Source organism: Eumetopias jubatus, unplaced genomic scaffold (assembly GCF_037043125.1).
Source record: "Eumetopias jubatus isolate StellerSeaLion01/CBP00866 unplaced genomic scaffold, mEumJub1_p1.0 scaffold_2, whole genome shotgun sequence".
NCBI classification, from domain to species: domain Eukaryota; kingdom Metazoa; phylum Chordata; class Mammalia; order Carnivora; family Otariidae; genus Eumetopias; species Eumetopias jubatus.
In genome coordinates, this window is record NW_028274808.1 from 195,940,211 (window position 1) to 195,966,822 (window position 26,612).

The 26,612-nt window shown below is 48.8% G+C and overlaps 1 protein-coding gene across 4 annotated transcripts in view; it reads left to right on the forward strand.

Moving 5' to 3' along the window:
- The window catches only part of SLC2A9 (solute carrier family 2 member 9), a 263,570-nt gene that overhangs the window by 197,218 nt on the left and 39,740 nt on the right, over positions 1–26,612 (forward strand). For 3 of the 4 annotated variants that reach the window (XR_015767801.1, XM_028089207.2, XM_028089200.2), the window contains one exon: positions 26,452–26,579. The exons of the other annotated variant lie outside the window; for it this stretch is intronic. Coding sequence is in view for 2 of the 3 variants with exons in the window: in XM_028089207.2 (XP_027945008.1) it covers positions 26,452–26,579 (128 nt within the window). In the remaining variant the exon portion in view is untranslated. The remainder of the gene's footprint in view (positions 1–26,451; positions 26,580–26,612) is intronic. 4 annotated transcript variants of the gene reach the window in all.

The window sequence follows — 26,612 nt, forward strand, 5'->3', positions numbered from 1 at the left end:
ACATACCCACGGCGTGTTGTGATGGGGATCAGAGGGCTGAGGAAGACGGGGGCAGCGAATTGACCAGAGGACCGACAAGGGCACATGTAAATGTGTTCAGTCCTACAGGGCCCCCCATCACCCCTTCTATGGGCAGCATTCATGTGGGCACCCCTGCGGGGGGGCAGCCAGAGGCCCCAAGCGAGGCCTCTGAACACTGGGCTGTGGACCAGAAAGACAAGGCTTACGGGCTGGTGTGCAAATCCCCCTGTGAGACGTCAGGCCCGGTGAGTCCTCTCCCGGCCTCTTCATCCAAAATCAGCACCCACAGGCACACACACACACAAGTATGCGCGTGTGCACACCCACATGCCGATACATGCACACACACAGCCACACACATCATCCTGGTTTACTTGCTTCGTCACACCTTCACTGGCTCATGTTTCCTGTATATACTCATTTATTTAATGCAGGGATTGGCAAACTTTTTCTGTAAAGGTCCAGCTATAAATATTTTTACAGGCCACACAGCCTCTGTCACAACTACGCGCCTCTGCAGTGGGAGTGCAAGCACAGCCCTAGACAATGTGCATTCCTGCCAGAAATCCATCACTTGAGTGCTTCAATCAGTGGGGAACTCACTACCTCACAAAACTGACAGTTCTATCGTCCGGGGTCAGCAAACTATGGCATGTGGGCCAAATGTGGCCCATAGCTTATTTCGTATGACCTATGAGCAAAGAATTATTTTTCTTGTAAATTTTATTTTTTCTTATTTAAAGATTTTATTTATTTATTTGACAGAGAGAGAGAGACAGCGAGAGAGGGAACACAAGCAGGGGGAGTGGGAGAGGGAGAAGCGGGCTTCCCGCGGAGCAGGGAGCCCGATGTGGGGCTCGATCCCAGGACCCTGGGATCATGACCTGAGCCGAAGGCAGATGCTTAATGACTGAGCCACCCAGGCACCCTCTTGTAAATTTTATTTATTTTTTTTAAAAGATTTTATTTATTTGAGAGAGAGAATGAGAGAGAGAGAGAGAGCACATGAGAGTGGGGAGGGTCAGAGGGAGAAGCAGACTCCCCGCTGAGCAGGGAGCCCGATACGGGACTCGATCCCGGGACTCCAGGATCATGACCTGAGCCGAAGGCAGTCGCTTAACCAACTGAGCCACCCAGGCGCCCCCTCTTGTAAATTTTAAGAGAAAGTTTGGGGCAGCTGGGTGGCGCAGTCGGTTAAGCTTCTGACTCGTAGTGTCGGCTACAGCCCGGGGTCCTGAAATCTGGCTGCACGCTTGGAACCCCACAGGTGTGTTAGATTTGTTGTTTTTACTCCCATTGTGGGCAAACACGGTTTTCTTCTGATCACAGAGCCTGCTGAGTTTCTGGCGGTTTAGATTCTAAGCTCTCCCTAGCATCTGGGAGCCTCCCTAAAGGGAGGTCCACCTACCTTCCCTAATCCCAGATCAGTGGGGCCCCTTACCCTCTGCTCCCCAAGCCCCACCATGGTCACCCAGCTGCCAAGCCTCACCCGTGGTAAGATCGGCCAGGCTCTAGAAACTTCTCTTCAGTTCACATTGACAATGCACAGCTTAAGCCCCAGGGAAATTACCTAAGTGAGGCTGCCACTTGGGTTGGGAGATCATCTTAACTGGACAGGAGCAGATCCCAGGAGGAGCCATCCTGGGAAAGTGTGGCTCCGAAATGCTGATAGATAAGGGACTGAGAGACTCCCTGTTTGAGGCTGCCCTTCCAGAATTAAGTGGAAAGGATCATCCTCCCAGGAAAGAAACCAGGGGTTTGCCGGAGGCAGCTTCTGTGATGAGCAAATCAATTCAAGGCGGCTTGACAGGGAGTTGAAATAAGGTGAAGGGGAAGAGAAACTGGGCAGGCAGTTTCCGGCTACATATTTTATCTGTGTGCATAACCCCGAGGCAGTGGCCGTGACAGCTAATAAATGAGGCACCATAAAAGAGCTTTATCTTTGAGGGAAAGGAGATGCCACCAAAGCATTTCAGTTACAGTGTGAAAGATCTTATGACGGGAAGGCTCTGTGCGTGGTACCAAGTGAAACCTTCCGAGGGAGGTTCCCATGCTGGTGAGGAGGACAGACACACCACTGTCTACCCCAAAACATGGAGTATGGTCACTGCTTTTAGAAGGTCATTCTGCTGTAAATGCTCCAGAAGGCCAGAGCCACCCTGATGGGACGTGCGGAGTGCCTAGTGGCTGGAAAAAGCGCTCCCCTATCTATCATGTTGATTTAATCTGGAAAGACAATTATGGACTCTCAGAGAGAAATATAGATGGATAGATGGGTAGGTAGACAGGTAGGTAGATAGATAGAGATATCATTCATTCATTCACCCATTTCACAAATAGTGAGGGCATACTTCGGAGCAGGCATCCTTCCGGGCCTGGAGATACAATGGTGAAACACACATGCACATACACACGATCTGTCCACAAGGGATCTGACCTTAAGTAACAGAGGTCAGGGTCCTACTGGGGGGATATGGCACGCTCAAACTGGGATAATTGGAAGAATGTTTGATAACAAGACAAGCTGTAATGGTAAAGGCAGATACAGGGAAATGTCAAAGACCTGATCATTTAGATGATCTCAACATATGACACTAACTTCCCACGTCCACCCCTCCACCTGTTGGCCATGCAGGAAGCAAAACGATGTACTGAAAGTTAACTCATCAAAAGTCAGCACACTGGAGGTCAAATTATACAGAAAGCCAAATCATACAGAAAAATAATTTGCTGAATTTATCTTACTTCTCTATCTATGGAAAATGTACAGAATTCTGTCCGGAAAAGAATGATTTTTAACAGCTTTTATAGATTTCTGTGTTATTGTTCACTTTGTCTGCATAAGTGAACTTCGAAGAACTTTCCTCTGTTTTCTTCATTCCCTGCTGTTGTGGGTGGAGGTTAGTGGGGATTGGGAAGGCACAGCTGAGTAGCATTAAGTATATTCTCATCCACAGTAAGAATACGTGTCTTCCTCTGCTCTAAATCCATTTGGTTTCAGAGATGTGTGTAAAAAGCAACTGGATTTAGATAGCAAGGATATGTCAACACATTTATCTTAATTTATTTTATTCTGTGTTTGGGAAACAAGAGTGTGGATGACAAAAGGTTCAGATAGCCAGGGCTCCCCACCTGTCCATAGACTGGTTTCTCTTACTAACATATTCTTATTCACTAATGCATTTTACGTCTTTGGCTTTGGCTGCGTTGATCTTGAGCCAACCTTGTGACCTTCCTTAGTCACTTCTCTGAGCCCTGCTTCCTGGCCAGGAGAGGAGACAGCATACCCTGCTGCCCCAGCTAATGCACAGGGAGGATGTGGGGCTCCAGAGGGGCCATCTGTGGATGGTTCGGAGTGTTGCTGCCCTTTTGCCAAAAGCTGCAGTGATTTGGGCAAGGCCATGTCCCTCTGCGGGTCTTGGCTTCCCCATCAGTGAAATGAGGGACTGACCCAGTTTAGGAGTTCTCCAGCTGGGCGGCTACCCTTCAGAAACCCCCGTCTGTGGTCAAACATAACCCCAAGGCCCTGTCCAGGCCACTGGGCAGGCAACAGGAATGGCATTTTAACATGTTTTCTGAATAATTCCTAAGGCGCCAGCCCAGCCCAAACCACTCCTGTCTGTGGAAGCTTCTAGACTTAGTAACCAGCTCCATGACTGCCCAAAGCCTCACACTCAGTGAGCTAGCCAAACTGAGCACTGGCCATTGACATCTCCAGCACAGACTCTCAGAACGATAGTAAAAGTCACAGTAACGGGGTGCCTGGGTGGCTCAGTCGTTAAGTGTCTGCCTTCAGCTCAGGTCATGATCCCAGGGTCCTGGGATTGAGCCCCGCATCGGGCTCCCTGCTCAGCGGGAAGCCTGCTTCTCCCTCTCCCACTCCCCCTGCTTGTGTTCCCTCTCTCGCTGTCTCTCTCTCTGTCAAATAAAATCTTTAAAAAAAAAGAAGTCACAGTAACGATGATAACAGTGAGAGTGTGGGCGGTCGTGTATCTCGCGGGAGTTTCGGGGTCTGCTGGGTGTCGGGCTCGAGCCAGCTCTCTCCGCCCTCACCCCAGCCCCATGGGCCAACCATGGCTTTCCCAGCGGGCACATGAGGGAGCTGGGGCCCCCGAGAGGCTCTGCTCTCCGAGGTCACTCATGGCAGATGCTCCCGAGGTCAACGGGAGGGCAGTGCTTTCAGTCCTAGCTACTGCAGTGGGGTGAATAGTGCACCCCCCGACAGATTCGCGTCTGCCCGGAACCTCAGAATGTGACCTTGTTTAGAAGTAGGTCCTTGTAGCTGTCATCAGTTAAGGATCTCAAGATGGAATCACCCTGGATTGAGGGTGGGCCCGAAATCCAATGACTGGTGTCCTTCTAAGATGAGGAGAGGACACGGGGAGACACAGAGAGGAGAAGGTAACGTGAGGACAGAGGCAGAAATGCAAGTGACACAGGGACAGTCACGGAGCACCAAGGACTGCCAGCAGCTAAGAGAGCCTCGGGACCGCGCCTCACGCAGGGCCTCCGGGAAAATGAACCCTGCCCGCACCCCGACTCCCGCTCTGGCCTCCAGAACTGGGAGAGAATACCTTTCTGTTATTTCAAGTCACCAGGTTTGCAGTGATCTGCTCAGCGGCCTTAGAAACTAGCAGGGCACAGAGTAGGCAGGAAACTATTTGCTTACCGCCAGGCAGCTGTAGGGGCAGGGCCACTGGGCTTGGAAATGAGGGGCTTGTAGCATCTGACACGTAATGCCAAGCAGATGGGTGGAAGGGGCACGTTCTGCTTATTCAAGAAGAACAAGTGGAACTTTTAGAATTGATATATTCTGCTCAGCACTAGGTACTTTGCCTCCTTCACCCTGGTCCTCACAGCACCCTGCAGAGGAGACACCCGATCCCTGACGAGGGCACCGCTACTCTGGGGAGCCTGCCCCGCCCACATCACCCGGTGCACAGGCAGCCCGCCAGGGTTTGAACCCACTTCTCCACAGCTCTGCGGTCTCATCTTTGCTGCCGTTCTTCCTCCTTCACTTTTGCAAACGCTTAGCTTTCCTACTTATCTCTTTCCCACGGTCCAAGGCAGAGTTAATTAGTGAGCTTATCTCCTGAAATGAGTAGGAAAATGTGGCCGTGCTCTTCATGATTTGCTGCCACGTCCTCTCCAGAAAGGATCCTCCCTTCAAAGCAATCCCAAGCAAATGCTGCTCTGGGAAAGAATTTGGGCCCTCCAAAGTGTCAGCCCGTAGGCCTGGATTTTCAACTGAAACGTGGGAAATTCTGGTCCTACAGTCCCTGAAATGAGTGACAGGCACCCAGCTTCTAGGCTCTTCTGTGGTGTCCACCAGCCGCTGTCTTCCTCCGAGCTGAGCAATCCCTGGGAACCTGGCAGAGGAGTCTGACACTTAACTGATCCTCACGGCTGTGGGGGTGAGAGCCTGACTCTCGGTCTGAGGGTGTCCGTTTCCTATGCCTGCAGTCACACAGGACCACAAAGGGGAGCCTTTAAGGGACAGAAATGCATTCTCTCGCAGCTCTGGAGAGCAAAGTCAGAAATGAAGGTGGGGGCAGGGCCAACACCTCTGGAAGCTCTGGGGGAGAATCTGTTCCAGGCCTCTCTCCTGGCTTCTGGCAGCTGCTAGCTTTCTTCGACTTGCAGCCACATCCCCCCATCTCTGCCCCGTCTCCACATGGCCTCCTCCCTGGTGTCTGCCCTGCATTCTTCTGCCTCCCTCTTACAGGGGTCCCTGTGATGCACTGAGGACCCATGCTGATAATCCAGGGTGAGATCACTCACTGAATCACATCTTGTGCCGAATAAAGTGACTGTCATACCCTCATACCCTCCAGGGACCAAGAGATGGGGTGAGCGGAGCACCCCATCCCTCCCCTGTGGTTGGGGGTTCACAACCCAACAAGAGCCCCCATCCCTCCTCAACTTCCTCACACACTGCTAATCTCAAAAATGGGTGAAGGGGCTGGAGGTCGGTGAATTAACCTTTGCTGGCCTTCCTGTGCATCCTGCGTACAGAGACTTTGGCATTTCTGCCTCTGTTGCTTCTTGGTCCTGAGTCCAAATGAAGCTTGTGTTTGAACGCCCTGTTACCCATGCAGTGGAGATGCGGGCGAGGTGGGTGCCAGGCCAGGAGCAGTGACCTCTGCCGAGGAGGGTCAGAGGGCACACAAAGGAGCATGTTCAGTGTCTGGATCTTGAGGAATTAACAGAACGCAGTTCTTGCGGACAAGTCAGGGTGAGGCAGGGCTGTGCTTGATTCTGAGGCTGCTACTGCAGATGATCCCTAACTCGGTGGCTGAGAACCACAGGGATCTCCTCTCCTACAGCTCTGGAGGTCAGAAGTCTGAAATCACTTGCACCGGGCAAGGATGGTTCCCTGCGTCTCCGGGGGGATTTGCCTGCTTGCCTTTTCCCACTGAGAGAACACCCACACCCCAAATCTTGTGTCCCCTTCCTCAGTCCTCAGAGCTAGCAGAATGGCAACTTCTCTCATCTCTGACATATGGCCTCCTTTGTGTAAGGACCCTGTGATTATACTGGACCCACCTGGATTGGATAGAATATTCCAGAATAACCTCCCCATCCCAAGGTCCTTAATTTAATCACACCTGGAAAGTCTCTTTTGTCCTACAAGCTAACATGTTCACAGATTCTGGAGATTCAGATGTGGACATCTTTGTGAGAGTGTTGGGGAGGGGTGGGGGCGAATGGGGCAGTCAGGTACTAATAGCCTTTCCTAAGGTTAAAAGGCATGAGATAGCAGGCTATAGGGGAAGTGGGCCAGTGGGCCAGGTGGCTAGTGGCATTATGGGGGAGCTGGGTGTTAGCAGAGGGGATTAAGAGGTGGGCAGGACCAGACTGGACCCCACGTGTATACTCAGCTTGGATAGTGATTGGATGAGTCTGCTCAGCTTCCATAACCAAGGAGCACAGATCGAGAGGTTTAAACACCAGAAATGTACTGTCCCACAGATCTAGAGGCTGGAAGTCCCAGAGCGAAGTGCACGCCAGGTTGGTTCCGTCTGAGGCCTCTCTCCTTGGCTTGTAGACAGCATCTTCTCCCTGTATCCCTCTTTGTCTTATGAGGACACCAGTCATCATGGATCAAGGCCCACATATCTGACCTCATTTTGCCTTAATCACCACTTTAAAGACCCCACCTCCAAATACAGTCACATTCTGAGGTCCTGGAGGTTAGGACTTCAACATGAATTTTGTAGGGTGTGTCAAGAGGGGGTGACACAATTCAGCCCATAACTGATTCAAAGTAAAAATTCTGGAACAAGAAGCCTCCACAGTTCAGGCACTAATGCTACCTCTTACTAACAGTGTGGCTTTGGGCAAATGGCTTAATCTCTCTGGGCCTCACCTAAAAATTAAAGATAACCATACTATCTACCTTGCTGGGCCCTTACAAGGCTTAAATCCCGCTATTCATTCAAGTAGTTACTGATGGAACCATGTGCCAGGCATTCCTCTAGGTGCTGGGGATACAATAAAAACAAAAGAGACAAAAACACCTGTCACCACAGAGCGTTGCTATAGTGGAGGGAGAGATGAAACAATGTGAAAAGTCACTTACAAAGTGTATAGGAATGGGGTAAGCACTGTGGTGGAAATTAGAGCAGGAGAGCTTGGTGGGAACCACCTTTGAGAAAGTATTGAATTTGATCCGGGGTTGTTAGGGAAGGCCTCAGTGGCAAGGTGACAGTTGAGCAAAGATGGGAAGCGTTGGGAGGAATGAGACATGCAGATGGTTGGAGGAGCGCACCCAGCAGCGAGAAGAGTCCGTGCAAAGGCCCTGAGGCAGGAACATGTCTGATCTGTTGAAAGAACAGCAAGGAGGCCAGTGAGGGCAGGGAGTGAGTGAAGGAAGATCGGCTGGAGATGGAATGGATGGAAGACAGGAAGCGGCAGGTTGTGTGCCACTCTGTAGGCCATTTTAAGGACTTTGGGCTTTTTCTTTGGGAGAGATGGCAGCCCTCTGGGGATTTGGGGCAGAGGAGTGACAGCTTCTAAGCTCCATTTTAAAAGGATTTTCTTGACTTCCATGTTAAAATAGCCTGTAGGAGGCCAAGGGTAAAAGCTGGGAAATCAGTCAGAAAGTTCTTACAGTCGTGTGGGCAAACGGTGGTGGCCCCTTGGACCAGGGTGGCAGTGGAGGAAGTGATGAGAAATGATGGATTCCAAACACAGTAACATTTGTAAGTTTTAGTGGACCGAATGCTTTGGCAGGTTGGATGTGGGATGTGGAGCAAGACCAGAACAAAGAGACTCCAAGTATGGTGCTGCCATTAACTGAGGTGGCGAAGGAAGCAGATTAGCGGTCAGTCTTAGACATGGTAGCGTAGACATGACCATTAGCCAACCCAGGACAGGTGAGCTGACATATATAAAGTACAGTCCTTGTCACAGGGTAGCTTCTCTAGAATCCGATGCCAAGATGCAGTTTGGGATGAGGGATGTTTATCAGGGGTCTTCACCTGTTGAAGGGAGGCATGGGGTGGGTGGAGAGAGAGGTTGGGCTGTGATGTGGGCCCAAGAACAGCTCAGCCAACCCATAGGGAGTCTGCAGCTGAAATGGCCCATCAGATAGGGCCATGCTGTGGCCCAGGCCTTTCTACCCTGCTGCCTGCAGTCATTGGAAGTGAGCCACCCTGGGACGGGTGTGCGCTGGGGCCAGGTGGTTTTCTACTGACCCTAACGGGGCTGGAGGCATCTGCCAACAGCCCTCCTTCCCCATAGCCTGATCAGGACTGCGCAACTCCATGCCTATTGTGTCCACATTCCCTTATCTGCAATTCCAAAATTAAGAAAACTCAGAAAAAACAATTATTTTTCAGTAGTTTGGCACCAAAACCTGACCTGAGCAGATATGAGCCTCTTTGCTGTCTTTTTGTCCCACTCAGTGAGACGCTCAATGATCCTTTCCTTAAAGCTCTCTTCCCCCTCAGGCTATGGCAGATCCGTTTCCTACATCTCCCCCCTCTGGCCGCCCCTCCTTTGCCCCCTCCCACCCTTGTCTTCTTCCTGTCCATGGATGCTGGCACTCCCCAGGTTCTGCCCTTGGCCCATGCACTTCTCACTGCAGGCACTGTCCCAGGATGGTCTTCTCCACTGATAGTGTCCACGTCTTCTCTGGTGCCCCCACTCCTGCTCTCCACCTGTACTTCCTTCCCAAGTTCCTGACCCAGGTGTCTACTTCCCTGCAGATCAACTCCACATAGAGATCAAATGGGCTCCTAAAAACTGAATATGCCCAGTGAGAAATCATCATTTCCTCCCTAAATCTGCTTCTCCTCCTGTAGCCCCTTATTTTGATGTATGAAGCCAGCAATGACCTACTTGCCCTGTAGGTCATCCTAAACTCTCCATCTGCCTCATCCCCCACTCCCACACAGGCACTGGTTTTGAGGTGGACTCAAAACACCCCTGTCAGTGCTCAACAAGGAAACCAACAAATCTCAGCGGAGTACTGAAATTTGACAATTATTGTCATCACCACTACCCCCCGCCCACCATCACCACCATCATCATCACAGCCATCACCATCACCATGACCACCATGACCACCATCATCAGCATCACCATCATCACCAAGACCATTTATTGAGTACTTATTTGGGGCCAGGCACAGTGCTGTACATTACCCACATTACCTCCTTTAACGAGAAACTCAAGTTAGTTGAGACAGAAAGTGAGGCTTTTGTATTTGCACCGGAAATGCATGTGGACTTGGAGTCCACAGGCTGGGGCTGGCAGGGAAACAGACCCGAGGGAAACACCACTTCCGCCTTCATTTCTTCTCTAACAGTGTTAATGACCAGACTCTCGTGGGGGCTGAGGGAATTGGTATTAACCTTATTTAAATTTGCATTTGTCCAAGTGAGATAGAATTACGTGGTCATGAATCACTTCTCTGAGCGTTAAAAACAAGCGGCAAAATGGAAAAGTGGCCCACTGTGGTCACACACTGTCCATCATTTAATTTGAAGGAGGGCAGGATGCCCCCTGATAAAAGTACTTGAAGGGTTTCCCCTCAGCTCCCCATGTTAGGGGCAGGATGGCCAGCACCTAGGCGTATTTTAGGCACCCAAAAGGTGACCCTTAAGGAGCAAAAGGTGTTGTTCTCCAGAGAGGCAACACGAAGTGGGGAAGGGCCTTGGCTCGGAGGCCCTCGCATTGGTTCAAGTCCCCACGCAACCACCAGTGTGGCCTTGGCCTTCCTACCCTTTCTTCTGTCCGTTTCTCCACACGTAAAATGGACCACGGATGTCCTGAGAATGAAGTGGGTCAACATACAGGAAGCAAGTGTGCCTGTGGCCCGCGTGCAGACAACTAAAGGGAGTATCTTCCAGGCAGAGGCAGTAATGAAGGCAAGAACCTGCCTGGCAAGTTCCAGAACAGTGCTGCCTAATAGAAATATAATTCAAGCCACAAATGTAATTTAAATTTTTCTAGTAGCTACATTAAAAAGGTAAAAAAGGAACTGATAAAATTACTTTTGATAATGTATTGTATTCAGCCCACATATCCAAAACATCATTTCAGCTTGGAATCGTTATATAAAATGTGTTAATAGGGTGTTCTAAATTTCTTTTTTTTTACACTCAGTCTTTGGAATTGGCGTGTACTTTATACTTACAGCACATCTCACTTCAGACTGGCTACATGTCGCTCAACAAGCCCACGAGGCGAGGGCTGCCATGTTGGTGCCATTCTGGAAAGAGCAAGGACGTGTGTGTGGTGGGAGTGGCATGAGCTGGGTGGAAGGGAAAGGAAGTCAGAGACTGGGAAGGAACTAGGGCGCCATTAGGTCAGCTGTTGGATCCCAGTGCCGTGGAAAGTGTAGGGGGGTCTGATCGGAGGGCTGATGGGGTCTGATTTCTATTTCAAATGCTCACTTTAACTGCTGAGGGTAACACATTGGAGGAGGTGCACCCCCAGTGTCCTCAGAGACCTGCTCTGCGGTGAATCATTCAATAGTAGTGGTGGTGGTGGTGGTGGTAATAGTAGTGGCAGTAGTAGTAGCGGTGGTGGTGATCATAGTAGTAGTAGCAGTAGTAGTGGTAAGAGTGGTGGTAATAGTGGTAGTGGTGGTAACAGTAGTAGTAGTAGTAGTAGTAGTAGTAGTGATAGTAGTGGTAATAGTGGTAGTGGTGGTAATAGTAGTAGTAGTAGCAGTAGTAGTGATAGTAGTGGTAATAGTGGTAGTGGTGGTAATAGTAGTAGTAGTAGCAGTAGTAGCAGTGGTGGTAGTGATCATAGTAGTAGTAGTGGTAGTAGTGGTAAGAGTGGTGGTAATAGTGGTAGTGGTGGTAATAGTAGTAGTAGTAGCAGTAGTAGCAGTGGTGGTAGTGATCATAGTAGTAGTAGTGGTAGTAGTGATAATAGTGGTGGTAATAGTAGTAGTAGTAGAAGTGGTGGTAGTGATCATAGTAGTAGTAGTGGTAGTAGTGATAATAGTGGTGGTAATAGTAGTAGTAGTAGCAGTAGTAGCAGTGGTGGTAGTGATCATAGTAGTAGTAGTGGTAGTAGTGATAATAGTGGTGGTAATAGTAGTAGTAGTAGCAGTAGTAGCAGTGGTGGTGGTGATCATAGTAGTAGCAGTAGTAGTAGTGGTGGTGGTGGTGATCATAGGAGTAGCAGTAGTAGTAGCGGTGGTGGTGATCATAGTAGTAGTAGCAGTAGTAGTGGTAAGAGTGGTGGTAATAGTGGTAGTGGTGGTAACAGTAGTAGTAGTAGTAGTAGTAGTAGTAGTGATAGTAGTGGTAATAGTGGTAGTGGTGGTAATAGTAGTAGTAGTAGCAGTAGTAGTGATAGTAGTGGTAATAGTGGTAGTGGTGGTAATAGTAGTAGTAGTAGCAGTAGTAGCAGTGGTGGTAGTGATCATAGTAGTAGTAGTGGTAGTAGTGGTAAGAGTGGTGGTAATAGTGGTAGTGGTGGTAATAGTAGTAGTAGTAGCAGTAGTAGCAGTGGTGGTAGTGATCATAGTAGTAGTAGTGGTAGTAGTGATAATAGTGGTGGTAATAGTAGTAGTAGTAGAAGTGGTGGTAGTGATCATAGTAGTAGTAGTGGTAGTAGTGATAATAGTGGTGGTAATAGTAGTAGTAGTAGCAGTAGTAGCAGTGGTGGTAGTGATCATAGTAGTAGTAGTGGTAGTAGTGATAATAGTGGTGGTAATAGTAGTAGTAGTAGCAGTAGTAGCAGTGGTGGTGGTGATCATAGTAGTAGCAGTAGTAGTAGTGGTGGTGGTGGTGATCATAGGAGTAGCAGTAGTAGTAGTGGTGGTGGTGATCATAGTAGTAGTAGTGGTAGTAGTGATAATAGTGGTGGTAATAGTAGTAGTAGTAGAAGTAGTGGTGGTGGTGATCATAGTAGTAGCAGTAGTAGTAGTGGTGGTGGTGGTGATCATAGGAGTAGCAGTAGTAGTAGTGGTGGTGGTGATCATAGTAGTAGTGGTGGTAGTAGTGATAATTGTGGTAATAGTAGTAGTGGTGGTAATAGTAGTAGTAGTAGCAGTAGTAGTAGTGGCGGTAATAGTAGTAGTGGTGGTAGTGGTGGTGGTGGTGGTAATAGTAGTAGTAGTAGCAGTAGTAGTGGTAATAGTGGTAGTGGTGGTAATAGTAGTAATAGCAGTAGTAGTAGTGGTGGTGGTGATCATAGTAGTAGTAGCAGTAGTAGTGGTAGTAGTGATAATGGTAATAGTAGTAGTAGTAGCAGTAGTGGTGGTGGTGGTGGTGATAATAGTAGTAGCAATAGTAATGGTAGTAGTGGTAATAGTGGTGGTAATAGTAGTAGTGGTGGTTGTGATAGTAGTAGTAGCAGTAGTAGTAGTAGTGGTGGTGGTGGTGATAGTAGTAGTAGGAGTAGTAATGCAACAGAAATAAGCAACCACTTTCACATCTATCATATCACCCTGTTAGATCAATGCACCCATTTTACAGATAAGAAAACTGGGAGCCTGAGAGGAAGTAATTGGCCCACATTATCACAGGAGTATCAGAGGAAGGACTGGGACCCCTTCTCCTGGGCCACAGTCCCTTCCCACCTTCCTGAAATGGCTGGCTGGAAGCAGAGGGGGGGTCCCAGGAGAGGCATCTGGCCCTGCCTCAGTTCTCTGCATTATGTCCCTTCCTTCGGGAGCCATACGCTTCGAAATACTCTGTTTGCTAAGATGATACATCATAGGCCCTGGGCCCAGATCCCTGCAAATCCGAGTTCCTGCAGGACTCTTGGGCTGTCTCATCAGTTTGGTGGTGGCACGTCTTCAAACACCGCCAAACACAGAACCAGTTCCCCCTCGTTTCCTTCTTTCGTGTTCTGGAAAGAGTAGGAAACTCACTCCTGCCACATGGCACTAAGAGAGAGGCATGGGCTTGGGGTCTGATCAGGCCACCCCCTCTGACCACCTGTGACATCCTCAGAAAGTCAGTTAGCTTCCCTAAGCCGCATTTCCTAGCCTGCAAAATGACACTGGCAACCTCCACCTTGTTTAGTGATAGGCACAGTGCTTGGCACACAGAAGGTTCTTGGTGAGTTTTAATTTCCTTTCTTGCCTCCCTCCCTTTATTAAGGCATGTTTAAATAGATTCCATAACAACGCAAATTATAAATTCAGAGTTCTAGAAAGAAATGATAAATGGTCTGATAGAAATTTGTTTTTTCACAAGCTCCCCAAGATGATAAACACATAGTAATTTAATGAATGCATGACATGACTTTCTGGAGAAAATTCTAGAACAGGGTTCCTCAACCTCAACACTGCTGGCATTGGAGCTGGGTAATCCTTTGCGGTGGAGTTCGTCCTGGGCATGGTGCGATGTTGAGCTGCATCTCTGGCCTCTACTCCCCAGCTGCCAGTTGTGATGACCAAAAATGTCTCCAGACGTGGCCACATGTCCCCTGGAGGCAGAATCACCCCTAGTCTAGAACCACCATCATAACGTGGTGTTTTGGAGTAAGTATAGGCTCAAGACTCAAACCAACCTGGCTCTTCACCTGTTGCTGTGTGATGTGGGGCAAGTCAGCCTGTGTGTGTGAGTGTGTGAATGTGAGAGTATGAGTGTGTATGAGTGTGTGTCCTCACGTCCCTACTTCTTTCCTTGTATCTAAATAACAGCCTTTTCTTGACCGTCAGCTGTGTGTCATATATAAACTCCTGTGATTCCCACCAGAAACCTCGTGATCATTATCCATTTTACAGGGGAAGAAACTGAGGCACAGAGAGAGAAGATGCCCATACAGAGTCCTACAGCCAGTTTCAGGCAAGCTTGTTTTCAAGTCTGAGCAGTTTGGCTTCATGCCCTGTGCTCTTCTTAACCCTGCTCCACAGCTGTGAAATGCACACGAGACAGTATGACCTCCCTAGCACATCTAGAACCTGTCTGGGCACATAGTAAATGCTCAGTGAGCACTAGCTCCCCTCCTCACTAAATCAGTCTCATTCAAGAAGATTCTTAGGGTCCCACATTCCACGTTACATCGCCAAGTGTTTATCCTGGAACAGGAAAGGAGCTTAAGATCTACTAGCGATTTTCTCTTGTGTTAGGGTAGCACACCTGCAGGGGTTTGACCTAATAATCAGAAGAGGGGTACTGAAACAGCAGGGGACGAATTGCATGCTCTTGCTCAAGTGCTCAGGAGAGGTGGGAGCTGGGTCTTCAAACCCATCTCCTGTCTTCAAGCGGAGACCTTTCTGAGGCACCTTGTCTGTATGAATGGGGCGTCTTTTAGATGTCTGTATTAGGTTCCTGTTGCTGTTGTAACAAATCATCACAAATGTAGTGGATTAAATCAGCACATATATTACCTTATAGTTCTGAGTTCATATGTCTAAATGGGTTGGCGGGGGTGTGTGTCTCCCTAAGGTTCCCGTGGGCGGGGAATTCATCCCCTGGCTTCCCCAGCTTCTAGAGCCTTCTACGCTGCTTTCCGTGTGGCCCCTCCTCCATCTTCAAACTTCTGCTTCTGTACTAACATCTCTTCTGGAGACTTTGACCCTCCTGCCTCCCTCTTTTAAGGACCCTCATGATGACACTGAACAGTCCTGATGATCCAGGATCTTTCCCATCCTAACGTCCTCCACTTAATCCCGTTGGCAAAGTCCCTTTGCCCTGAAAGGTGACAATGCACAGGTTCTGGGCGTTGGTTCATGGACTCCTTTGGAGGGAGTGATTCTGTCACGGCCTCCTTCACACTCTAAGTTTGCATGAGGGGAAATTAGCACCGAGAATATGAAATGGCTTTTCCTCTATTTTATGCCTCCCCTGGGCAACTTGATGCAGTCGAGACGCTCCGGGCTTTGCACTCACCCAGCAGGTCCCCCTGGCACTCTGCAGTTCTGAAGCCACGCTCAGGAGACATGAAAGTCTTCACTACATCAAACAAACCTCCGGCAAGAGAGCTGGTTCTGAGAGCACATCAAACCCAGTGTGGGGAGGGCTGTTTCTCTAAGACAGTGGCAGCCTCTAATGGGAGGTCTTACCCGCCGCCGAGTCTCATCTATCAGACCCAGTCAGGGGAGCGAGTCCATGCCAGTGCTCTGCCTTGCCCCTGGGTTCTCCATCTGTGCACCCAACATCTTGATTTAAATAAAATATGGGTGCAAATATAAAATCAGGCTTGTTAGAATTCTGTCTGAAAGGGGCCCACAGGGGTTCTCTTTACGAGGAAAATAATGCATACTTTAGTGCCTGAATTTTGTCTGTGTTGGCTGTTTACAGTATATTTTTTGCTCTCTTACTTATTCTCTGTTAGGTCCCAAATTAATTCATTCAGCAAAAGATTTTGAACATGCGCTAGGTGGCAGGTACTGCACTCTGTACTGAGGATGCAGAACTAGAGTCAGAGACATTTTCCTTTCATCTAGAGTTGATAATCTAATTGAGAGGACAGACACTCAAACTGATCATTACAGATCCACTTGGGAAGTGCAAATATAATGAGCTTGACTGCAAGTCTAAAAGGGAGGAGTTGGAAAGGTAAGGTGGATAGGTAAAGGCATTCTTAGCTTAAAAGTATTTCCCGAGCACTTCTTATGTTGATCCAGGCACCGGTGAATGACACAGGGACGTAGTCCTTCTTCTTGGACCTTACATCTCACGGGGTTGGGGGAAGGGGCTATCTCAGACCCCAAGCTGCCCCCCGACAAATGCATATTTATAGAACCCTGACCAGTAAACTAATAAGTACTTTAAAATGAGTGACAAATGCTAAGAAGGAATAAATAGAATAAGGGACTAGAGTCATGGAAGGAATGGCAGCTTTAGTGAGGGTGACTAGGAAGGTCCTCTGTGAGAAGCTAGCCCTGGAGGCAAGACTTGGATTCTAAGAAGGAAGCAGCCCTCTGAGGATCTAGGAGAAGAATGTGCAAAGGTCCTAAGGCAGGACTTGTTTGAAAGGGTCAAGGAAGGCTGGAGTGTTGTTAGCAAGGGAAGAAGATGAAGTCAGAGAGATAGCAGGGACCCAGTAATGGAGGATCTCACAACTCTGCTAAAGAGTTGGGATTTTCTTTCCTTTTCCTTTTTTTTTTTTTCACTCAAGTATAATTAACACACAGTGTCATATTAGTTTCGCATGTACAATATTATGACTCAACAATTCTATACATTACTCAGTGCTCATCTGATAAGCGTACTCTTCATCCCCATCACCTACTTCACCCATCCCCCACCCGTCTGCCCTCTGGCAACCACCAGTTTGTTCTCTGTATTTTAGAGTCTCTTTGTTTGTTAGACATGTCTCTCTTTTATTTTGTTTGTTCATTTGTTTTGGTTCTTAAATTCCACATATGAGTGAACTCATATGGTATTTGTCTTTCTCTGACTTACTTTGTTCAGCATTATACTCTTTAGGTCAATCCATGTCATTGCAAATGGCAAGATTTCATTCTTTTCATAGCTGAGTAATATTCCATTGTCTATATATACACTCCCTCTTCTGTATCCATCCATCTACTGATGGACACTCGGGCTGCTTCCGTATCTCGGCTCTTCTAAATAATGCTGCAATAAGCATAGGGTGCGTATATCCCTTCGATTAGGGTTTTTGTTTTCTTTGGGTAAATGCCTAGTAGAGCAATTATTGGATCATATGGTCGTTCTATATTTAGTTTTTTGAGGACCCTCCACCCTCTTTCCCACAGTGGCTGCACCAATTTACATTCCCACCAGCAGGGCACACGGGTTCCTTTCTTTCCACATCCTTGCCAACACTTGTTATTTCTCGTCTTTTTGATACTAGCCATTCTGACAGGTGCAAGGTAGTATCCTACCGTGGTTTTGATTTGCATTTCCCCGATGATGAGTGATATTGAACATCTTTTCGTGTGTCTGTTGGCCATCTATATGTCTTTGGAAAAATGTCTCTTCAGGTCCTCTGTCCGTTTTTAAATTAGATTACTTGGTTTTTTTGATGTTGAGTTGAAGAAGTTCTTTATGTATTTTGGATAGTAACCCCTTATCAGATCTATCATTTGCAAATATCTTCTCCCATTCAGTAGATTTTCTTTTTGTTTTGTTGATGGTTTCCTGCACTGTGTAGAAGTGGGTTTTTGGTGTAGTCTCAATAGTTTAATTGTGCTTTTGTTTCCCTTGCCAGAGGAAACATATCTAGAAAAATGTTTCTACAGCCGATGTCAGAGAAGTTACTGCCTGTGTTCTCCTCTAGGAATTTTATGGTTTCAAGTCTCATATTTAGATCTTGGAAGCATAGGGGATGCTTGAACCTCCTGCGGGGTACCCGCCAGCCTCAGAGGGGTTCCCAAAAGGAAGAAGTGAGGTCTGAGCTAGGGCTTCAGAGGTGATCAGACTCAGATTTGAGCTCTTTCTTTCTCAAAGGAGTGGGTTCCCAATCACCTGAGGTATACAAGGAGGCTTGCTGATAGGATTCCATGGAAGGGAGCCAGGTTGACCTGGAGTCCAGCCCCAGCTGGAAGGGTGTGGCCCAAGAAGGGACAACATGATTCCTCACAAGGCCAAATGAACGAGGGGCCTGAAACCAGGTTCCAAGCCAGGCTTGCCCGGGAAACACGGGGTTCCAGTTCCTCTTTCCCTGTTACTCACCTACTCATTTGTCCATTGGCTCTGTCACTTAGTTGTTTCTAAAATACCTTGCTTCCTTTGTTCATGTGACGGTTCACTTATCCCGCCTTCACTGAACACTCCCTCAGCAAGTACCTTTCCTGGGCCTGCTGCTTCAGTGCTCGCAGATCCATGGGGATGACAGGCAGCATCCCTCAGTGTGCAGGGGCTGTGATCGCCCAGAGGAAGTTTCCAGCAGCGGGGCCGGCAGGGGACAGACAGTGACGTGCAGTGAATCTGAAAAAGGGAGAAGCAGTTTTTCCAGCGGACAGAGGGAGAAGGGCGGGGGCTCCCACAGAGGAGACCACCACGTACGGGCCAGCTCATCAAGAGCCGCGGGTTCCCCTCCTCTGCTGCTATCTCAGCCACCCTGGCCCTTTCCCAAAAAGGCTGGAACTTCACTGGGCAGGAGGAACTCAGGCTGTGGAAGTGGGCCGGCTCACAGGAGGTTTTCTGCTCCCCACCCTCTGGAGCAGAGGCTGAGCCGAGCCACACAGAGCCCTGCGTGTCGCAGCCTAGCAGGGAGGAATGCAGCTGGAGCCGCTGGTTCCGGGGGAGCTTTTAGCTCAGGGTTCACGTCTGCCACAGCAACAGGAGCTGAGGGCAGTGCGGACTTGAGGAAGACACCTGGAAAAGAAAAATAAGCTCACCCACTGCTCCGAGAAACTCCCAAGAAAAGGCAGGAAAAGTAGCAGGGCCTGATGAAGTTGCACGTGCACGGAGCACTTAAATGTGGCCGCCTGTCACATATTCCCTCGTTCGCCCAGTCCTGTTTCAATCATCTGAATGTGGGCTTCCTTCTCTGCACTCCCTTACTCAGCCTCAGAGCCGACGTGGCAGGAAGACCAGGCATCACACCCCAGATATAATATATCTGCTATATTAGGTGAATGACCTTGGGCAAGTCACCTCACATTTCTGTCTCAGTTTCCTGGTCTGTAAGTTGGGAATAACATGACCTACGTGGAAAGAGTTTTAGGCACGTGAGAATTAGTCACGGTGACTGCGTAGACAGCCAAACTGCTCAGCACAGGGGGGTATTATTTTATTTAAGATGTTCGCCTGGACTGAGAGGATTTCATGGAGAGTCCAGTAGATCTGGGTTCAGGTCCCATCTCTGCCAGTGCCTTACCAGCTGTGGGACCTTAGCTAAGAGGTTTTACCTTGGGCCTCGATTCTCTTATCAGTAGTTTGCTCAGATTATACCTGCCATCCAAAGCGCCATTATCAATGGCACCCACTGACTCTGAAGATGTCTGGATTTAAAAAGCAAATCATGGGTTCTCCCCATCCATCAATAAAGTGGGCGCCACAGTGCATCCTTGGGGGCTTCTGGAAGGACGAACAAGGAGAATGCAAAGGAAAACTCATGACAAGCCCGAAAATGCCCAGCCAGCCACCCCACCCCACAATAGGCCCGCCCATAGTCACATTCACGGAGGCGTCAGTCTGATGGCCAAAAAGAAGAAGCAGTTTAAATTCTACCACAGTCATGAAGACCATTCACAGCACACAGCAGAGCTTGTTGGAAACTTCCTTCTCCTTTTCTCTTGATCTCAGCACCACTAACGTATTGAGCTGCCTGCAAAGGCCACCTCCTGCCCTCTGCAAGCCCCCAAGTCCCCCTCACATTTGAAGCCCTGTGCTTCCCCATCTCGTCTCCTCCTGCCCACTTGTTCCCTAGGTAGGTCAACTCAGTCTCTCGGAAATATGTACAACTTGACATCTTCTCTTTCCCCCATATACTCCATCAACACTTTCAGCCATCAGGAAATAATCAAGTTGAGATACCACTGGGGTGACCAGTTGGCCCTGTGGGTTCCTGCGACCAGATGTTCTGTTTTCAAAGCTGGGACAAGGTGGTCACCCCAGATGCCCCAGGAGTCTTGATTATAAATCAGTAGGAGTTCAGAAAAGGGCAGGCTGGTGTGGGCCTCGGTCTCGGGCAGAGCAGGACTTTGAAAAACTAAGATGGGTTTCTCTAGAAAGAGACCCTCACGCAAGGACTCAAGGAAAGCAGCTTATTTGGGGGATGATCCCAGGAGGCACCAGGAGGGGAGCAGACATATAAGGTAGGGAAGGAAAGGCAGATGAAGGAAGGGGCTTTACGGATCAAGTCACTTCCATGGGCAACAGAGCAGAATCCAGCCAGAGAACTCTGAACAACTGTAGGAAGTACATGTGTCAGAGTCATTCTAATTCCAAAGACTTATTTACACCAAGTCCCTCTGGCCAGTCCTGGGAAGGAAGAGGTGTCAACTCTCCAGCCCTGCAGCTCAGGTGGAAAGGCAAACAAACTCCCTGCAGGCAGGCAGTGGGACGTGGGGCCAGCACTGAGATGCAGAAAGCCGATGGGATAAAGGTAGACTACCACCCACATCTGCTTGGGCATTCTAGGTCTTGAGCCAGAGAATACCACAAACCCACAGGATTTGAGATACCATGTAGCCCAGGGACCATCGCTCCAGCAGAGCTGTAGACCATCGCTCCATCAGAGCTGTGCCCAGCACAGCACCAGCTCCCTGCAGGAACTCAGGAATTTGTGTTCACTGAATGAATCAACAAGCCAGTCCATTCTGCATCTGCGAAAACTAAGATCCAGGCTGAGAGTGTGCTTGCATCCAGTTACAGGTGTTCCAAGGTCCTGGACCTTATTCCAGGCTGCCTTATAACTGCAGCACCCATACCGAAGACCCTTTCTTAGCCACTCACCCACGCTTTTCTGGCTCAACACCCCCTAGCCCACGCAAAGAAGGAAGAGTGTTAAAGCTTAAAGCATGTCCACGGAAAACTTACCACCAAGCCCTCTGACCTCCATGTTCACTGGAATAGAAGCTCCTGACCACACTTAGTAACAGATCATCAGAATGTGGTTAGCCCACCCAACAGAACACCTCACTGTGGGTTTGTCCTGATAGACTTCAGTTATCTTTTCTGACCTGCTAATTAGCTGTCCTCACTCATTAGGATGTGGCAGCTCCCCATTTCAATTAGAAGTAGCAGTGTCAGTTTGGCTTTACGTGGTCCCTTTGCGCCTCAGACTCTTCAAAAACATCCTCTCCTCCAGAAACTCCAGAATGGAGATGTTCAAACCTAAGAATCTGACTTCAAAGCCTGGATTAGAGAAATTCCACTAGAATGAAGTCCCTGTGCTAACTGGAAGTCAAGAGAGGACTCATTTTATGTTTCCGTGGACTGGAATTCGGGAAGGAATTTAATGATGTCGCGTGATTGATCCCATGCAAATGCAAGACAGAATCACAGAGGGCAGCTGTTAATGAGATTGGGAGGCGCCACATGCTTTATCGCAAACATTTTCCCAGTCTTTTCTCGCGTTCCTAGCTCCCGTCTCTAACCAGTGTCCCTGTCCACCTCCACTCTCCCTCTGCGACCTCGGCTTCACTCTGTGTCAGGGACCACTCTCCAGAGCACAGCCTGATCTGCCTCCCTCCTGCTAAAACCTCGTGCCTACAAACTCCTGACTCCCCAGCAGGGCAACGCAGATGCCTGGGACCCACCCAGCTCTAAATAGTCCTGTGTGGACATACCTCTGCTGCTCCCAAACAGACACCCTCTAAGCCCACTCCATGTTCTGCCCCTCCCCCTACCGGTTCCTTGACTGTGTAATGAATTTCTGCTCTCCCTTAAAAGACCCATTTAACGATCCTTATTTCCTATTTCTTCATCCACTCGTCCACCCAACAAGTATCTATTAAGGGACACAATCTGCTATGGGGAAAGTGACAGTGAGCAAAAGAAACTACCTGCCCCCCAAAGAGCATGATAAATAAGCAAAAGAATAAAGAAATAAAAAAATAGGGAAGGCTAGCATCCATGGAAGGCATAGGTGGGGGTAAAGGGACCTCCTCCTTCTATCTAATTAGACACACATTCCAGTCTCATGCCCCCTCCTGGAGAAGCCTCCCTTTCATTTCTTCAGGAGGCACGCTCCTTGTGGGCGAGACCACAGGCTTGGGTCAGGACCTTGTCTGCTTACATGCCTGAGCTGTAGTTAGGCTGGCAGGAAGGGAAGAAAGGTGCCGCGTACATGTGGCTTACATGTCACGTACTCAAGGCCAAGTCCATGCTGAATAATTGTCTATATCCTGTGTGCCCTGAGGTCCCTCTGATCCTGGGCGCATCTCCAGCAGTGGGCGCCATCTGAGCATTACAGGAGCAAGGAATTCCCAGGAAGAACAGTGCACACAGCAGACCTACTAGTTGGGAAGCCTGAAACAAGGAGTCTCCCTTCTCTCTGGCCTCAGTGTCCCAACATGGAAGGTAGAAATGGGGCTGGACAGTTGAAGCATCAGATTTTGCAGCATCTCTGAAAGCAAAAGGAGCAAACTGCTTTTGGTCCGTTCAGACCAACGACTCCTGATGACTTGTAATTCTTCTTTGTCCAAGATCAGCAATGTCTGATGCCAAACTCCCGTGGAGTTTTTCACTGCCTTCCTAAAATAATTAAAAACCCCACAAAGGGCAAACTTTTCAAGAATCTGGCACATAGTCAATACTCAACAAGCATCTAGGTGATTGCATAATGGGAAGGATAGCTGTGACAGTTGATAACGCTGAGCCTTTACAACATGTTCAACACGGTGCTTAAGCACTCTCGTTCGATCCCCAAAACAATGCTAAGAGGTAGGAGCTGTCCTCATTTAATAGATGAGAAAGTTGAGAGCCATCGATAGGACTTGTCCTTGGTCACACAGGCTGTAAGTGAGGAGTTTATCTGACTCAAAAAAAAAAAAAGAGTTTATCTGACTCCAAAGCCAGTGCTCCTCCAAAGCATGGCTGCCTCATCATGATAACAACGTACCGTGGGCCAAGTAAGGGCTACCGTGGCTTTACTGAGATGCTAAGTAGCTCGTCAAGTGCCCAGATTATAAGTGGGGAAACTGAGGCTGGCAGAAAGACCAAAGCCTCCCACATTATCGGCCATGGAGACAGAAGTGCCCACTGAGAGTCAGGACAGGACAAGCCTCTGCAAGGGGCCCCCCGGGGAGCACCTGCCACATCTCCCATCCTTCTCTGCCTGGGAAGCATGCACCCAAAGAGGTGGACACCCCCTCTGAGAGGTCAGACCTGCCTTTTTCCCATTTGGCTGAACATGTGTCCTCTAAGGTGGTGAGCTTCCCAAGCAGATCGCCACCCCTACAGCTCTGCTCCCCTTCCCACACCGAGTGCATTCTGGGGCCAGCTCCCCGCAAGCTGCAAGAGTGCCTCTGACCGTTGATATACTCCTGATTGTCACCATAAAAGAAACCTGCCTGGGAAACAGTGCACTTACCCTTTCTCCGGTGTCTCCTAGAGAACAGGCAGGGGAGAGGGTCCTTCGTCTGAATCAGAAGCCCTTGGTGACAGTTTGTGTGGCCTTCAGCGTGCCCCATTCTGCTTCTCTATGGCCTCCATTCCCTCACCTGCTAAATGGGTATTAGAATACCTGTCTCCTAAGGTAGTTATGTGAACTAGTCACGTAGACGAGTAGATTCGGAAAATTGCCCAGCTCAGGGCTTGGAACATAAATGTTGGATGAAAACAGACGGATGAACAGCCAAAAAAAGACTAAGTCTAGTGAGATAGGCACAGCAAAATACCCATGAAGAATTTTCAAAGTTATTATATTAAATTGAAAAAAAATTTAAAGATATTTTTAAAACTGGTGCTTGTGGGGGAAATATGTTTAAAGGATGAAATAGCATATGGGCACACCTGTGGAGATTATTAAAAGGGGATTTAAAAGCCCTTATTAAAGGACTTTTAAAATTGATCATAATGGCTCCATTAAAAGAATATAATAATATGAATTATTCAAAAGTTCGGACATTTGCCCTTTATTTCTTTCATACAAAAATGAAATACAATTTGATATTTTACCCAGACACCTGGCAAGAGGAAGAAAACAGAGGTGGGGAGGGACTGGCGGGGGGGGTGACGGCCACGTGAGGGGAAGCTATCAGAAGCAGAGTTGACAGAGCTGTCTGCTGGAGTACTGCAGGCGCACATTGCTAAGCAGGTTCCATTTGGTTCCAAAACAATGTCAAAGAGGTAGGGCCTTTCGCTGTCTTCATTCTGAGATGGGTTTTCCACAGTTTCCCGAGGGCCCCCCATTGGATTAAGTCCTGGTGGCCCACAGAGGTGACTTGCTGATAACTCAGCCTCTCTGCATGTCTTTCAGTTACCCACACCCTTACCAGCATTTCCTAGGATCGACTCACACACAAACTACATGTCAGGGTCTGCTTCTGGGGGAAGCCAGAATAAACTAGCCAAATAAAATAACAAGTAAGAACCGAACAAGATAACAAGGTCTGTTGGCCAAGAGACATAACCACTTGGGGCTGACTTGCAAAGTCTAAGCTACACCACCCTACTAGGCAGTGGTATGAGTCCTTGATGTGAAGAGAGCCCTGCATGAGCTACACCAGGTACAGAGTGGAAACAGCAGCATGAATCCCCTGTCATTTTTTTATCCTTTTGAGCTGGAAGGTGCCATCAAAATAAGGCAGGATTTTGGAGTGCCCGGGTGGCTTACTTGGTTGAGTGTCCGACTCTTGATTTCGGCTTAGGTCAAGATCTTAGGGTTGCAGGATCAAGCCCCGTGTTGGGCTCCACGTTCAGCGGGGAGTCTGTGTCTCTCCCTCTCCCTTTCTCCCTCCCCCTGCTTGTGCACTCTCTCTCTCTCTCTCTCTCAAATAAATAAAATATCTTTTAAAAAGGAAATAAAATAAAATAAATCTTTTTAAAAATTGAAAGGAGGCAGGAATTCAAGTCCGAAGATCCACCTTTGTGTCCTAACCCTTTTGTGGGACAACCTGACCCAGTGGAGACAGGCGGTACAGGCGGTGAAAGCATAGAAGGTAACTGAATGCGCCGCAAGGGAGCATCAGCCTCCTTAGCCATTGAATGCAAGGCTCCCCCCGCCACCCGCCATTGCGCACTGCATTCCCTCCATGCTTATCACATGTTGTAATTATTTATTCATTCATTCACCTCTTTTTGATAAACACATCATCCTTTCCCCCCTACCAGATGAGGGAATCCCATGAGGGCAGGACATTGTCCCTATTGTCCACTGTGGGACCAGCCCCAGCGCAGTCAATAATCATGGTCAAACTGGTCAGTGTCTCCCTAGAGTTTGGTAGAAGTCCCTCGGGCATTCATCTTCCACTGCCTTTGTCTGTGGAATGCCAACATATAGATCTGATTGGCAGTGGGAACTCCACTGGGGAGGGGGTACAAACAGGCCCCCAGTGGTCATGTTGAGCCCCAGGTCTGGGGTCTGGGCACAGGGCCCAATCCCAGGTCTCACTGAGTTCCAGAAGAGGAGGGTGCAGACTTTCAAGATTCTCAGCTAGGTGTAGTACCCTGTGGATATTTTGGAAGTGTGTGCAAGCAGTTTGGGTTGCCACAGTGACCAGGGGAGCTCTGGCATCCTGGAGGTGAGGGGTGACGGACATCCTGCAGTTGCACAGGACAGTCCTCAAAGAATTGTCCTCCCTTAATGCCAATGACATTTCCGCTGAGTAACACTCCACTGCTGGGATGACCAGTGGAGCCCATCACACATCCCGTCACGGGGCGATAAGGAGGCCAAAACAATCACCAGTTGGGCAGGGGCTTCCATTCCGTCAAGCAAGGATTAGCAGGGAAACAAAGCTGTGATTTGGAAGTTGGGGTCCCAAGCCAGAGTTCTGGCTCTGCTCCTCAGGGGCTGAGTAACCTTGGGGGAGTCTAATAACCTCTCTGGGCTTCAGTTTTCTTTCTTTATTTTTTTAAGATTTTATTTATTTATTTGACAGAGAGAGACACAGCGAGAGAGGGGACACAAGCAGGGGGAGTGGGAGAGGGAGAAGCAGGCTCCCCGCTGAGCAGGGAGCCCGATGCGGGGCTCAATCCCAGGACCCCGGGATGCTGACGTGAGCCGAAGGCAGACACCCAACGACTGAGCCACCCAGGCGCCCCTGGGCTTCAGTTTTCGTACCCAAGTATGGTAGCCCATACCTGCCTGACATACTGCATCAGTAAATGTCAGTTGCCTTGTAAATCAAATTTGTACATACTGTGCTCATTTTGTAGTGGATCACAGCTTGATTCAGCAGGCATTTGGAGAGCCAAAAGAGCCAAAAGGTTGAGTCACCTCTCGTTTGGATGGGCCAGGCCAGGGGTTTGATCTGTATACTTTAGGAGTGAGGGCCTAACTCCAGCACCTAGTCCTGAAGCTGTCACTCACCCAGGCAGAGCCGGCTCTCATGAAGAGGGTGCTGCCCTGCCATTGGAGGTGGATGCTGGCGGCATGACCTCCTCAGTGGGATTCATTCTTGCCCTTGCTCTGACATTGCAGGGGGCATCCCATTCATCTTGACCGGAGAGTTCTTCCAGCAATCCCAGCGGCCGGCTGCCTTCATCATTGCAGGCACCGTCAACTGGCTCTCCAACTTCGCTGTTGGCCTCCTCTTCCCATTCATTCAGGTACGACTGACAAGGGGTCTCCTGCCCATGGGA